The following is a 14,216-nucleotide window of genomic DNA, read 5'->3' on the forward strand; positions in this document are numbered from 1 at the left end:
AAAGTTGGAAACAAAGAAGAAGGATCAGTAGTTGGAAAATATGGCCTTGGTGATAGAAACAATGCCGGAGATCGAATGATAGAATTTTGCAAGACCAACGACTTCTTCACTGCAAATACCTTCTTTCACCAACATAAACAGCGACGATACACATGGACCTCGCCAGATGGAACACACAGAAATCAAATTGACTACATCTGTGGAAAGAGACAATGGAAAAGCTCAATATTATCAGTCAGAACGAGGCCAGGGTCCGGCTGCAGAAAAGACCATCAATTGCTCATATGCAAGTTCAAGCTGAAAGTGAAGAAAATCAGAGCAAGTCCACGAAAGCCAAAATATGACCTTGAGTATATCCCACCTGAATTTAGAGACCATCTGAAGAATAGATTTGACGCACTGAACACTAGTGACCAAAGACCAGATGAGTTGTGGAATGACATCAAGGACATCATCCATGAAGAAAGCAAGAGGTCACTGAAAAGACAGGAAAGAAAGGACCAAGATGGATGTCAGAGGAGACTCTGAAACTTGCTCTTGAGCGTTAAGCAGCTAAAGCAAAAGGAAGAATTAATGAAGTAAAAGAACTGAACAGAAGATTTCAAAGGGTCTCTCGAGAAGACAAAGTATTATAATGACATGTGCAAAGAGCTGGAGATCGAAAACCAAAAGGGAAGGAACACGCTCGGCGTTTCTCAAGCTGAAAGAACTGAAGAAAAAATTCAAGCCTCGAGTTGCAATAGTGAAGGATTCCATGGGGAAAATATTAAACGACGCAGGAAGCATCAAAAGAAGGTGGAAGGAATACACAGAGTTATTATACCAAAAAGAATTAGTCGATATTCAACCATTTCAAGAGGTGGCATATGATCAGGAACCGATGGTACTAAAGGAAGAAGTCCAAGCTGCCCTGAAGGCATTGGCAAAAAACAAGGCTCCAGGAATTAATGGAATATCACTTGAGATGTTTCAACAAACAGATGCATCGCTGGAGGTACTCACTCGTCTATGCCAAGAAATGTGGAAGACAGCTTCCTGGCCAACTGACTGGAAGAGATCCATATTTATACCTATTCCCAAGAAAGGTGATCCAACCGAATGTGGAAATTATAGAACAATATCATTAATATCACACTCAAGTAAAATTTTGCTGAAGATCATTAAAAAACAGCTGCAGCAGTATATCAACAGGGAACTGCCAGAAATTTAGGCTGGTTTCAGAAAAGGACATGGAACCAGGGTTATCATTGCTGATGTCATATGGATCCTGGCTGGAAGCAAAGAATACCAGAAGGATGTTTACCTGTGTTTTATTGACTATGCAAAGGCATTCGACTGTGTGGATCATAACAAACTATGGATAACATTGCGAAGAATGGGAATTCCAGAACACTTAATTGTGCTCATGAGGAACCTTTGCATAGATCAAGAGGCAGTTGTTCGGACAGACCAAGGGGATACTGATTGGTTTAAAGTCAGGAGAGATGTGTGTCAGGGTTGTATTCTTTCACCATACCTATTTAATCTGTATGCTGAACAAATAATACAAGAAGCTAGACTACATGAAGAAGAACGGGACATCAGGATTGGAGGAAGACTCATTAACAACCTGCGTTATGCAGATGACACAACCTTGCTTGCCGAAAGTGAAGAGGACTTGAAGCACTTACTAATGAAGACCAAAGACCACAACCTTCAGTATGGATTACACCTCAACATAACGAAAACAAAAATCCTCACAACTGGACCAGTGAGCAACATCATGATAAATGGAGAAAAGATTGAAGTTATCAAGGATTTCATTTTACTCGGATCCAGAATCAACAGCCATGGAAGCAGCAGTCAAGAAATCAAAAGATGCATTGCATTGGGCAAATCTGCTGCAAATGACCTCTTCAAAGTGCTGAAGGGCAAGGATGTCACCCTGAAGACTAAGGTGCGCCTGACCCAAGCCATGGTATTTTCAGTCACATCATATGCATGTGAAAGCTGGACAACGAATAACGAAGACTGAAGAAGAGTTGACATCTTTGAATTGTGGTGTTGGTGAAGAATATTGAATATACCACGGACTGCCAAAAGAACGGACAAATCTGTCTTGGAAGAATTGCGGCCAGAATGCTCCTTAGAGGCAAGGATGGCAAGACTGCATCTTGCGTACTTTGGACATGTTGTCAGGAGGGATCAGTCTCTGGAGAAGGACACCATGCTTGGCAGAGTACAGGGTCAGCAGAAAAGAGGGAGACCCTCAACAAGGTGGATTGACACAGTGGCTGCAACAATGAGCTCAAGCATAACAACGATTGTAAGGATGGCGCAGGACTGGGCAGTGTTTCGTTCTGTCGTGCAGAGGGTCGCTATGAGTCGGAATCGACTCGACGGCATCTAACAACAACAATAATTAATCTATTATTTAGCTACGAGGTGACCTCAAGAGTTAGTTTCGGTTCAAGGTCTGAAGAGTATCTCAAGGGAATAGTATTGGGAAGTCCTCCAGTCTCAACCAGGCCAGTAAGCCTGTTTTTGTTTTGTTTTGAATTTGAGGTTCTGTTCCACGTTTTTCTCCCATTCTATCAGGGTTCATCTATCGTGGCCCTGATTAGAATGGTTGGTAGTGGTAGCTGGGTACCATGTAGTTCTTCTGGTCTCAGGGTAGATGAAGGTGTGGTTCGTGTAGACTATTTGTCCTGTAGATGAGTGGTAGAGGAGTTTCCTCTTTTGAGTTTTTGGTTTCCTTCTTTCTCTTTTGCTCCAGATGAATAGAGATCAATAGTTCTGTCTTAGATGGCTGCTCGCAAGCTTTTAAAGCCCCAGACACTACTCACCAAACTAGAATGTAGAATATAACTCTATAAACTCTATCATGCCAATTGACCAAGATGTTCCATAAGACAACTGCCAATTGACCAAGATGTTCCACAAGAGGATGATGCTAATCCTTCAAACTGAGAAAACCATTCCTGTGAGGTGTTTAGTTATGTCTAAGAAGTGTCTGTAACTGTGCCCCTGTGGGCTTTATTATATATATAAATACACGTGCGTACGTCACATAGCTGCATATACATATGCATACACCTATATACACACACATATATACACACATGTACATACCTATACACACATATGCCTACACACATACATATATACTTGTACATATATTTTTGTTTTCATTATTTCAAAATTATATATGCCATAGTAATTACCAACAGGTACTTTTTTCTCGTGTACATTTTAGTGATATCGTTTACCTTCAGTGATCCCCAGGGTTTTCACTGGCTAATTTTCAAAAGTAAATCACTAGGCCTTTCTTCCCAGTCTGTTAGCTCTGCTGAAACCTGTCCACAATGGGTGACCCTGCTGCTATTTGAAATATTGGTGGTAGAGCTTCCAGCATCATAGCAACACACAAGGCACCATAGTAGGACAAACCGACAGATGAGTGGTGAAATAATAAGCTATTTAATAATAAGATGTGTTAAGAAAATTTCTGGTCCTAGACAAATTGAATTTAAGAAAATCACGATACAGAAATACAAAAGAATACAAGGAAAAGAGGGAGGGAGCGAGTAAAGGAGGCAGGAGGGAAGAAAAGTCTTAAGAGATAATTATAATATCTAGCCAGCATCCGCTTGGTTCTTAAAACAACAACAACAACAAAAGGCTTAACTTTCCTTTCCTTGCAGCAAAACCACCTTGAGTGCTTAGCTATTTAAATATTCTCTAAGTTTCAGTAGTCTTTATACAGATAAATTAAAGTGGAATGACGATTTGATTTCATTTGGCAATATATAGAGCTATGCATCAAGCACCTGGGATACTTATTATCTAAAACCAGGAGAAGCAAACATCTCTCACATACATACATACACACACACAAACACAATACAATTAGATGAGTGCTATGCATCCACCATTCACCATCCATCAGAAAATGCTTACGGACCCCTCCACTGTTTAGCTCACTTAGTTGGCTGGTAGACTGCTAATAGTCCCAGGATCCCAAACCTCACATTTTGAGGCTTGTAAACTGAGAAAATATAGAGTTACAAAGACGATTATTTATTCCTTCCAACTTGGACCTCTGATTATATCTGCAGAACTAAGATTTAGTTTTATTCACGACTTTGCATACCAGGCATGTCACTACATAAACTACTCGACATTTATGACTCTCATTTTTATTATCTGTAAAATGAGGATAAAAATATCTGGCGCATTTTTCTTGCTGGGCTGGTATGCCACTCAAGTGATATAATGTATATAGATGCTGCAGTGCTGAAAGCATGCAGTACTGTAAAATGTGAAGTGTTGGTAAAGCACCTCCCTGTTTCTTTCTCTTGAAAAAGGAAAGAAAGCTTACCTCTTTCTCTGCCTCTTTAAGTTCAGCTTCTTTCTCCTTCACTCTCATGACAAACATTTGTCTCATTTCTTCTTCTTTCTTCTGAAGTTCTCCAAGGAATTCATTCCTTTTTGCTTCGTATGTCTCCTGAAGACTATTCAAAATCCCAAAAACCAAGGACCACGTCATGAAATTGCATAAGAAGAACTATTTCTACCACATCTAATTCCCAAAAAGAGATATGACTACTGCATACCATATTAAATCACAAAAACAATCAAAAAAATTGCATAATTTTCTTTTTGGTTATGCAGCAATAACAAAGACAAGTGTATCAAAACCAAAGTTGAGTCAATAAACAAATGCACATTTCTTACTAGCCGAGTTTTAGTTTATGTGTCTTCATATATAGAGAACCTGGGCTGGACAAGCTAGCATCCTCCAGATCAGTATACAAGATAGATGGTGAAGGCAGATCTAGAATTTAGAAATGGAGGTGGCATGCTGTACGGAAAAAATAACTAGGCACTGGAGTCAGATAGATCAGGGTTTGAATTGTGGCCACACCAACTTACTGACTGATCTTGGGAAAGGCACAACCCCTCTAAGCCTCAATTTTCCTCATGTATAATACATAGATACAATAACATGTACCTTCTAAGGATACTGTTATCAGAATTAAATGGAAGAAAAGTAAGTAAAGCATTTGACAAATAGTCAGTGCTTGATAAATTTTACTCTCTCCCTTTATCTCCCTACAGTCTCTAATTTGGAAAACAGACTCAGTGAATAAACTACAGAGACGAGTTATACTACCCATTGTAGATAGAGTTGTTATGGATTAAAATGTGTCCCCCCAAGATGTGTGTCAACTTGGCTAGGCCATGACTCCCAGTATTGTGTGACTGTTCACCATTTTGTCCTCTGATGTGATTATCCTATGTGCTGTAAATCCTACCTCTATGATGTTAATGAGGCAGGATTAGAGGCAGTTATGTTAATGAGGCAGGACTCAAACTACAAGATTAGGCTGTATTTTGAGTCAATTTCTTTTGAGATATAAAAGAGAGAAGTGAGCAGGAGACGGGGCCTCCTACCACCAAGGAACAATAGCCAGGAGAAAGCACATCCTTTGGGCCCAGTGTTCCTGTACTGCGAAGCTCCTAGACCAGGGAAAGATTAATGACAAGGACCTTCCCCCAGAGTCGACAGAGATAGAGAACCTTCCTCTGGAGGTGGTGCCCTGAATTTGGACTTCTAGCCTCCTAGACTGTGAGAGAACAAATCTGTTTGTTGAAGCCATCCACTTGTGGTATTTCTGTTATAGCAGCACTAGATAACTAAGAGAAGGATTTCATTTTTATATAAAATCCCTTCCTCCTCCTGACTATAGAATTTACAGCTAAATATTTTAAAATGAATGCCATAACTCAGATTTATCTTAAGTCAGAAATATTTTTACAGAGGAATCACCTTCTGTAAAAAAAAAAAAAAAAACTGGTTTTTTTTTTCTTAAATACAACTTAACATACATAAGCATCTGCTGGTATTTTATAAGGTGTTATTTCTATTTCTCTCTTGTAATTTTCCTAGTTGTTAAAGTAACACGCATAAGCAGGATTATCCACTGTTTTACGTGAGCCAAATTCATTCACAGTATAAACTACAGACTGGATAACAACTGTGGGTAACTCCTGCACCACGTACAGTGGCCCCATAGCATCCACATCTGTACATTCAAGGATAAAGGGAATTCGGATCACTTGCTTGCATGTAGACAGGAAACCCTGGTGGTGTAGTAGTTAAGTGCTACAGCTGCTAGCCAAAGTCTCGACAGTTTGAATCCGCCAGGCGTTCCTTGGACACTCTATGGGGCAGTTCTACTCTGTCCTATAGGGTCGCTATGAGTCGGAATCGACTCGATGGCAGTGAGTTTGAGTATAAAAAACTAAACAATTAGAAAATGTGTTAATTCGGACTGTCTATGCTTCTCTAACCAACACTCTTAGTAGCTTATTTAAAGTAAGCTTGCCTGCCCTTGAGAGTGTTACTACTATCTGTTTATAAACAACCATGAGTTTCCAGAGGTATATTTAGCTTTCACATCATCTCATGAGACAAAAACAAGTTTGGCCAATATTCACATTGGCTAATAGTAGTGATATTTGGACTGGAAGCTTAAGATGTATAGCCACAGAGATAGAGAAATGTGTTGATAACAGAGCTATAACATAATTTATGAACTTGATTTTGCTTGTTAGCTTAAAATAAACTGTTACTATACTTGTGTCAGAACTGCCAAAGGTAGAGGATGATTTGCCCCTGCTATGAAATTCAGGGAGAAACTCAGCTTTTATTGACTTTAGATTAGGGATGTGTCTCCTCTGATTTCTAACAAGCAGTGGAATGTCCTTTATAGAAACACTATCTACAAATGTTCCCCAAAATGTGTTCTAGGAATCATTAGTTTCAAGGGTAGCCTTCAAAAGAGGGGTTCCAAAGTCAAGGGAGGGTCACGGTGCACAGTGGATCTCAAACTTGGCGGTACCTCAGGATCACCTGGGCAACTATCACTGTACTTTTCTAAATACTAGAAATGTGATTTAGGGTGTCAGGCTACGGCAAAATAATCTGTACTTTTTCAATGCTACCAAGTTGATTTGGTGTAAATACTTTGCTAACCACTATTTATCCTAAATTCTCTGAAAAGGCCTTCAGTAAAAGAACCTGTATAACTTTAATTAACTTGTGTATGTATGTGTTGTGTGCCATCGAGTTGATTCCAACTTATATCAACCCTATAGTACAGAGTAGAACTGCCCCACAGGGTTTCCAAGGAGTGGCTGGTGGCTTTGAATTGCCTGAGCTCTTAACCACTTTGCTACCAGGGCTTAAAAAAAAAAAAAAAAATTCACTTAGAGTTCCCCAAATTTGTGTGACTATGGAAACTTTTTTTTAAGTAACCCGCACATGGGATATACGTTGTGTAATGCTACCCAAAAGATAGACAACTCTCAAGACAATGCTGCCTTATCGAGTCCCAATCACAGCCTACCTTATGCTCCAGTTTCTGGAGATAAATTTTCAAACTAAGCATCATGACCCAATCATGGGTCTTAACCATGATGTTAAAAGAAAAAGAAAAGTTGAAGAGACCGGGATAGAAAATACCAGAGTACAGTGCGAACAATTCGAGTAGGTATTATTTTGCAAATGTTGGGTCATGATGTACAACGTTATTTCATACTGAAAGTTGCCCTCTAAAGTTGGAAAATCCCTGCCCTAGAGAAATTCTAAGAAGCAACTCTGCCATTGCCCTTAGTCATGAGTCTGGTTACAGTTTTTACAGCATGGGCCAGAACAAGAAAATGGGCTCAGCAAATGCTACTTCTTATTCCATCACTGTATCCTAGGATATAAACCAGTTTATTAACTCTAACATTGGAAATGACCATCAGCAACAGAAGAAGAAATCTTAAAGCTTTACCCCAAGGAGTCATAACTACAGTAAGTTACTTACAAGTAACATAGAACAATGGCAGCACCAGAGTCACTTCCCCCAAGCACCTCTGCCAATTGAGTTGTAAATTAGAGACACCAGACCCCTTCACTAATGTTTCCAGTCATTGAGAACTTGTTCAGAAGGAACTGGTTTTATATTATCTACTCACAGGAAACCCTGGTGGCGTAGTGGTTAAGTACTACGGCTGGTAATCAAGAGGTTGGGCGTTCGAATCCACCAGGCGCTCCTTGGAAACTCTACGGGGCAGTTCTACTCGGTCCTATAGGGCTGTTATGAGTCGGAATCGACTCGATGGCAGTGGGTTTTTTGGTTTACTCACAGGTACCTATTGAGTATAATTTCTTTTGCAATCTTTAGCTCTTCAAGCTGAATTTTTAATTGCAATTATTAACACCATTTTCTAAGTGAGAAATCTGTAGTTTTTTTTCACAAAGTTTTAGAGTGGTTAGAAACTGGGATATTTATCTTTTAATTTCCTCTTAACAGCCCTTAGAAGAGGCAGGCTTTACTCATGGTAGTCAAGAGGAGGGAGAATGAATGCAGACACTTCAGTTCACCATTCATTCTGGTAACTCACACAGCCCAATTCTCTCTCAGAATCCCCTGAAACACCCAGTAGAGGGCGTGCCAGAGTATGATTATTGCTGCCAGTAGTTAAGAAGCAATTTGCACATGTTAATTTATTTAATCCTTACCACAACCGGATAAGGCAGTTATTATTATCATCTCCATTTTATCAGTGGAGACACTTGAAAACAGGAATGCTTAGTAAGTTGTCCAGGTCACATTATGAAGAAGGGCGAGAGCCAGGACTTGAACCAAACTGCCTGGCTCAGAGTGGAGGTACTGCCTGTGAGGCTCAGCACTGCACAGCTGGTGAACCCTGGCCTGTTGTTGTTGGTGCCACTGAATCAATTCCGACTCATAGAGACCCCAAGTGGCAGAGTAGAACTGCACAATAGGGTTTTCTTGGCTGTAGTCTTTACAGAAGCAGATAGCCAGGTCTTTCTCCCATGGAGTCGCTGGGTAGGTAACCCCGGCCTATACACTCCTAGAAACAAATGGGTCTTAAGGGCCTGAAAACTTTTTAATCTCTTGAGACAATGGTGGGAACTGAGTTTTTTTTTTTTTTTTTTTGGTGACCTGACCAGTGGTGAATCAAGAATATGTATTTTGAGGCTAGGAAAGAGAGGTTCAAAAAGGGACTATCCCAAAAAGGGCAATGGTGTCTCACGAGAACAGATGCCAGGAGTGGTTCAATGGAGGCACACGATCAGTCCCCCTTATGACCTGTCCCCGCTCTTCTTCTACCCCAAAACACCAGCAAGAGAGGAGCAGGGATCTGGGTGAGGAAGGGACCTGGGACCAGGGAGGCATGGGTGCTCTGGCTGTGCTGACACACGGGAGTCAAGGCTGCAGGGCGGCAGATGAGTACAAGCAGGACATGCATGGGAAAGACGGGTACAGGTTGATGCCTGAAAGACAACTCTGAATTTCGGCAGGCTTAAGGTCAATGCCGCGACAGGCTCAATCGGCTCTATGGTATACTTCTAAGGTTTAAGGAAACCCTGGTGGCGTAGCAGTTAAATGCTATGGCTGCTAACCAAAAAGCTGGCAATTCGAATCCACCAGGTGCTCCCTGGAAACTCCATGGGGCAGTTCTACTCTGTCCTATAGGGTCACTTTGAGTCAGAATTGACTTGATGGCGATGGGTTTTCGGGTCTAAGGTTTAAATATGTTATTGTTGTTGTTAGTTGCCATTGAGCTGGCCCTGATTCACGGCGACTTTATGTATGACAGAACGAAACTTTGCCCGGTCCTGTGCTATCTTCATGATCTTTGATATGTTTGAGCCCACTGTTGTGGCTATTGTGTTATTCCATCTCATTGAAGGTTTTCCTCGTCCCTCCACTTTACCAAACATGATGTCCCTTTCTAGGAACTGGTCTTTCCTGATGACTTGTCCAAAGTAAGCAAAACAAAGATTTTTTTTTTTGTTCTTTTTTTAAGTAAAGATCAGTTTATGCACAATAATATGGGACAGACAGACTGGGCAGGCACAGGGCCTGCAGTGATGAGATTCCCAGAAACAGACCAATAGACAGACAAGGGTGGCCCAGACAGAGAGAGGGACAGGCAAACAATGTCAAAGGATAAGAGGCCCTGGCTAAGCCTCAACAGCTGTGTCTGGGCACCAGCTTCAGCTCAGCCCTGAGGACCTGGGGGCTGAGCAAGGCCAGCAGGGGCCTCAGTTCTTGGTCAGGGGAGGGTCTCCTCACTCCCTGCTGTCCATCATTCAGTGGGCTGGGACCTTAGGGAGGCGGTATTTCAGAGGCTAGGGAATGGCTGGTCTGGATGGCAGAGGGTCAAGGCTTTCGGAGGCACCCTTGGGGAGGGCCACATCTGGGTGGTGTGGGGTTAGCGGCAGCACTGGGAGGAGCCTGGTCAGGTACCAGGGATCTGAGGTGGGAGCATTCCAGTTTTATTTATTAAGACTTAACTACAGCCTGGTGTTAAGCAGCCTGTTAACCTGCTTGCCCAGCACCTCATTTTGTTTCACTTTGCAACAATAAAGGTGACTGCTGCTATTTACCTGACTGAGCCAGTTTCTGCCCTATAAACACATGGTATAAACACAAGTGGGGGCTGGAGGACAAATGGTGGACACAAGGTGCTCCAAGGGAAGGATAAACTGCACTGTACACCCATGCAGGGATCCACTGCTTTGGGAATATGAAAAACCTTAAGCCCTTCTTTTATGCTCCTCCGAGCTGACTGTAAATTCATATGGAAAAAAAATCTTATAAGAACATCCAGGACTGGTGCCTTCGAATGTGAAATTCTGTGAACTCCCTCATAAACCAAGTGTGGCTTTTGATTTTCCTCAATCCTTCTTCTTTGGGCAGGACCACCTCTCCCCACTATTCCCTTAGCGTGATCTCAGCTCTGCAGACGTAACGGGGATCCTGATTTGAGTAGTAGCAGGGCCGAAGCTTGAACCCAGACTCCTGACTCCTAGCCCAGTGCTCTTCAATGCTGTCTGAGTTTGAAGAGGCAGAGAGGCAAATAAGTTCAATTTTATGGCCGTTTGTTTTTTCCCACCTCTATGCAACAAAACAAATAATTGATGAAAAAGTACAGAAGCCTTTCCCTGACAAAAATCATTTCCATCAAACTTAAAAACCACAGAGTTGGCTTGATTTCATAGGGACAATTTTCTGGTGAACGAGCTTGGGTGGTACAGTGGTTAAAGCACTTGGCTGCTAACCAAAAGGTCAGTGGTTTGAACTCACCAGGCACTTAGCTGAGAGAAAGATGTGGCAGTCTGTTTCTATAAAAATTTACACCTTGGAAACCTTATGGGGTAGTTCTGCTCTGTCCTACGTGGTCGCTACGAGTCGGAATCAACTCAGCAGCAGTAGGTGGGTGGGATTTTCTGGCGAATTCATTAAAAGGTTCAATTAGTTAAACTTGTGTACACAAAAAGGAATCCTATATCTTATCCCAGAAAGTAACATTTCATATGGTTGAAGATGTCTGTTTTCAGGCCCCCCAGGCAGGATTTAAAGCGGCAGGCTTGGTTACAAGTTCAAGTCTTTTGTCTGGAGACTCTATTTGTTCTCAGCAAACACACAGATGCCCATAGCAGTCCACAGGACCACCACAGCAAGGCACCAGCCCAGACATTATTAAATCATCTCTAATGTAATTCCAAGGAAATAAATCCCTTCTTCCCCCAGCCCCAGGTCAGCTCAGACCCAGTGGGATGAATCAGCCCACACTCAGCACAGCTGCTCTGTTGTACAGCCAGTTGGCTTCTGTACATCACAGTACGATTACAAAAAGGAAGAAAACCGTCTTCTCCAAAGAACTGGGGCTCCCAATCGGTGGAGACACTGAGCCCAGAAACACCTCTCAATTCAAATCCCCAGTAAGAAACTGCTTGAGTTCAATTACGACAGAGTGATCCTCCCTTGTACTGGGAGGCTGTGAACCTGGCCTGACAGCCCCAACTTCCATCCTGAACCAGGGCAGTCCCTCCATTCCCCAACCCTGGCTGTGTGGGCAACCACCCTGACCACTAGGTTCTGCCAGGGACCGGCTTATTATTGGCAGGCACCAATTCTACATTAATTACCACATTCTCCCCATTCACACTTTGCCTCTTCATCTCCATCTGCCAATTATGTGGGAAAACACATACTAGATTTTTTAAAAAAATCATCCTCTTTCCTATCCATCCTTTGGTATTAGAATCAAACTAAACTAATAAAAGCTATTAAGAGGACTTCAGAAAGTAAGAACCTTGAGAAGCTAAACCTGCTTGGTAAAAATGAATGAATGCATGGAACTGTGATCAGCAGCTGCACCTCTGAAAGTGTAATAGTTAACAGCATGAGATCAGGTGCCAGACTGCTAGGGTTCAAATTCCACTCCCATCACTCATTATTTGTAGGACCTTTGGCAGGTCATTTACACTCTCAGTCCCTTAGTGTCCTCACATCTGTAATACGAGGATGATAATAATGGCATTTACAACACCAGTTAAGAAAATGAAAATAAAGTGGTTATCACAATGCCTGGCAATGACTTAATCTTCCCCTACCAGGTCCCTTCATCATCAATAAGCCAGCAAGGCATTTCTGTGATGTACCAAGGTGTCACTCCCACCACTGACTGGGAGACACCTGACTGCTAGGTCCCCTCATACCTGAAGGGCTTGCTGTCAGGGTCAGTGTCCTTGAACCCCATCTCCTCGAGCTTACAGCGACGATACAATTCATAGTGGCGGGTGTGAGTCTGTTCTCGCAAGTCTTCCATGTTCACACGGATCAGCATCTCCCGAAGTTTCACAAAATCACAATGGTTTTCATTTTCAACTGCAAGAGATGGAAAGAGAAGGGGTGAGGGAGCTCTCAGCAATGATGTCACAAAAATCTGAAGCGATACTTCCAAGATGTTGTTATCATCGCTCCTGAAATCTCTGAGGTCTCAAAGCCACTTGAAGATCCTTTACGGGAATCACCCTACATTTCTACTGAAGACAATGTTGACCATACCACTGATGGTGACCATAGTGACTGCGAGGGCCTACTCAGTGCAGGGATCCAAGGGAGGAACTTTACAAATACTGTCTTTACTCTTTATAATAATCCTGCAAGGCAGACATTGTGACTCTTGCTTCGTAGATGCAGAAGCATGGCAAGCTGACCCCCCAGTTAGAGGTAGCTGAGTCTAGATTCAAATACAGCTACGTCTCCTGCAAAGCTCAGCCTATTTCCATATTCCATGCTGTCTGGAATTGTACAAGGTGGTTTTGTATATACTACCTCATTTAATTTTATCAACAACACTGTGAGGAAAAGAGTTTCCTTACTGTAGAGAAATTGGTAAGATTCAGAAAACTTACGCAAATTTTCCTAGGGATTTTAAAGGTGCTATGTCTTCTCACAGGTTCATTCAGAACAAAGGAAAAGGCAGACTGATACATTTTAAACCAAAAGGACACTTTCTATAGTTATCCTACATAGCCTGCAGCATACGCATCCTCCTTCAAAACACACAAAGGTAGGTCATGCTCTTCCAAGTGACATATTAGAGGCTTCTTTAGGTTAGAGGCTGTGGTTATGCCACACCATGCTAAGTATAGGTCAGACACTCTCATAATGCTCAGATATTTAGTGAGGTAACATTTAATTGGAAGATCTTTCCAGAGATGATGGAGAAACAAGTACCTTCTTGTTTGTCAAGAAACTTTGCAGCTTTCTCATAGTTTGCTGATGGAATGGGTTGGAAATTGTAGGGAAGAACTCTTTTCATCTGGATTGCACACAGAATTTCCCACACAACATTCCTGAATGGCTGCCTCATTGGCACCAGGGCTTTGCAGCCACTTCTTTCCATTGTCTACTGCCTGGTCGCCATTTCTCCCCCTTCCTCACCTCCACAGAACAACATTGCCAGGTGTGAAACCTCACTACTCCCTCTGCCTGTCCCCTGATGAGGACCTCCCCTAAACAAGATGAGGAGGAAAGAAACATGGACATTCACCACAAAGGTTAATATGAAGCATTCCTTCCCCGTGATGTACACATACCCTGCACTACACCCCAAGGGTACTGCCTGGCCTTTGCCATCTTGTTGCCGATCTTCACCTCTTCAGTGCTGCCAACCACTGCAAATGGGAGATGGACCTGCCAACCAACAGAAGAATGGAGAGTAGTTATCTTCCACAGCTCCATCAAAGACATGTTCTCCACCAGACTCTACTTTCCCTCCTTCTGGAGGCCTCTATTTAGTGGCAAGAAAAAACGGGTAGAAGAAGTAGAAGGCTCTGCAATTTAGTGGGGGTG

The 14,216-nt window shown here is 42.2% G+C and overlaps 1 protein-coding gene across 2 annotated transcripts in view; it reads right to left on the minus strand.

Moving 5' to 3' along the window:
* The window catches only part of SEPTIN11 (septin 11), a 131,624-nt gene that overhangs the window by 18,763 nt on the left and 98,645 nt on the right, over positions 1–14,216 (minus strand). For both annotated transcript variants that reach the window (XM_049885970.1, XM_049885969.1), the window contains exons 6-8: positions 13,961–14,057; positions 12,575–12,743; positions 4,361–4,493 (exon numbers count right to left, since the gene is read on the minus strand). In XM_049885970.1, the coding sequence (XP_049741927.1) occupies positions 4,361–4,493; positions 12,575–12,743; positions 13,961–14,057 (399 nt within the window). The remainder of the gene's footprint in view (positions 1–4,360; positions 4,494–12,574; positions 12,744–13,960; positions 14,058–14,216) is intronic.

Source organism: Elephas maximus, chromosome 5 (genome assembly GCF_024166365.1).
Source record: "Elephas maximus indicus isolate mEleMax1 chromosome 5, mEleMax1 primary haplotype, whole genome shotgun sequence".
Taxonomy (NCBI): domain Eukaryota; kingdom Metazoa; phylum Chordata; class Mammalia; order Proboscidea; family Elephantidae; genus Elephas; species Elephas maximus.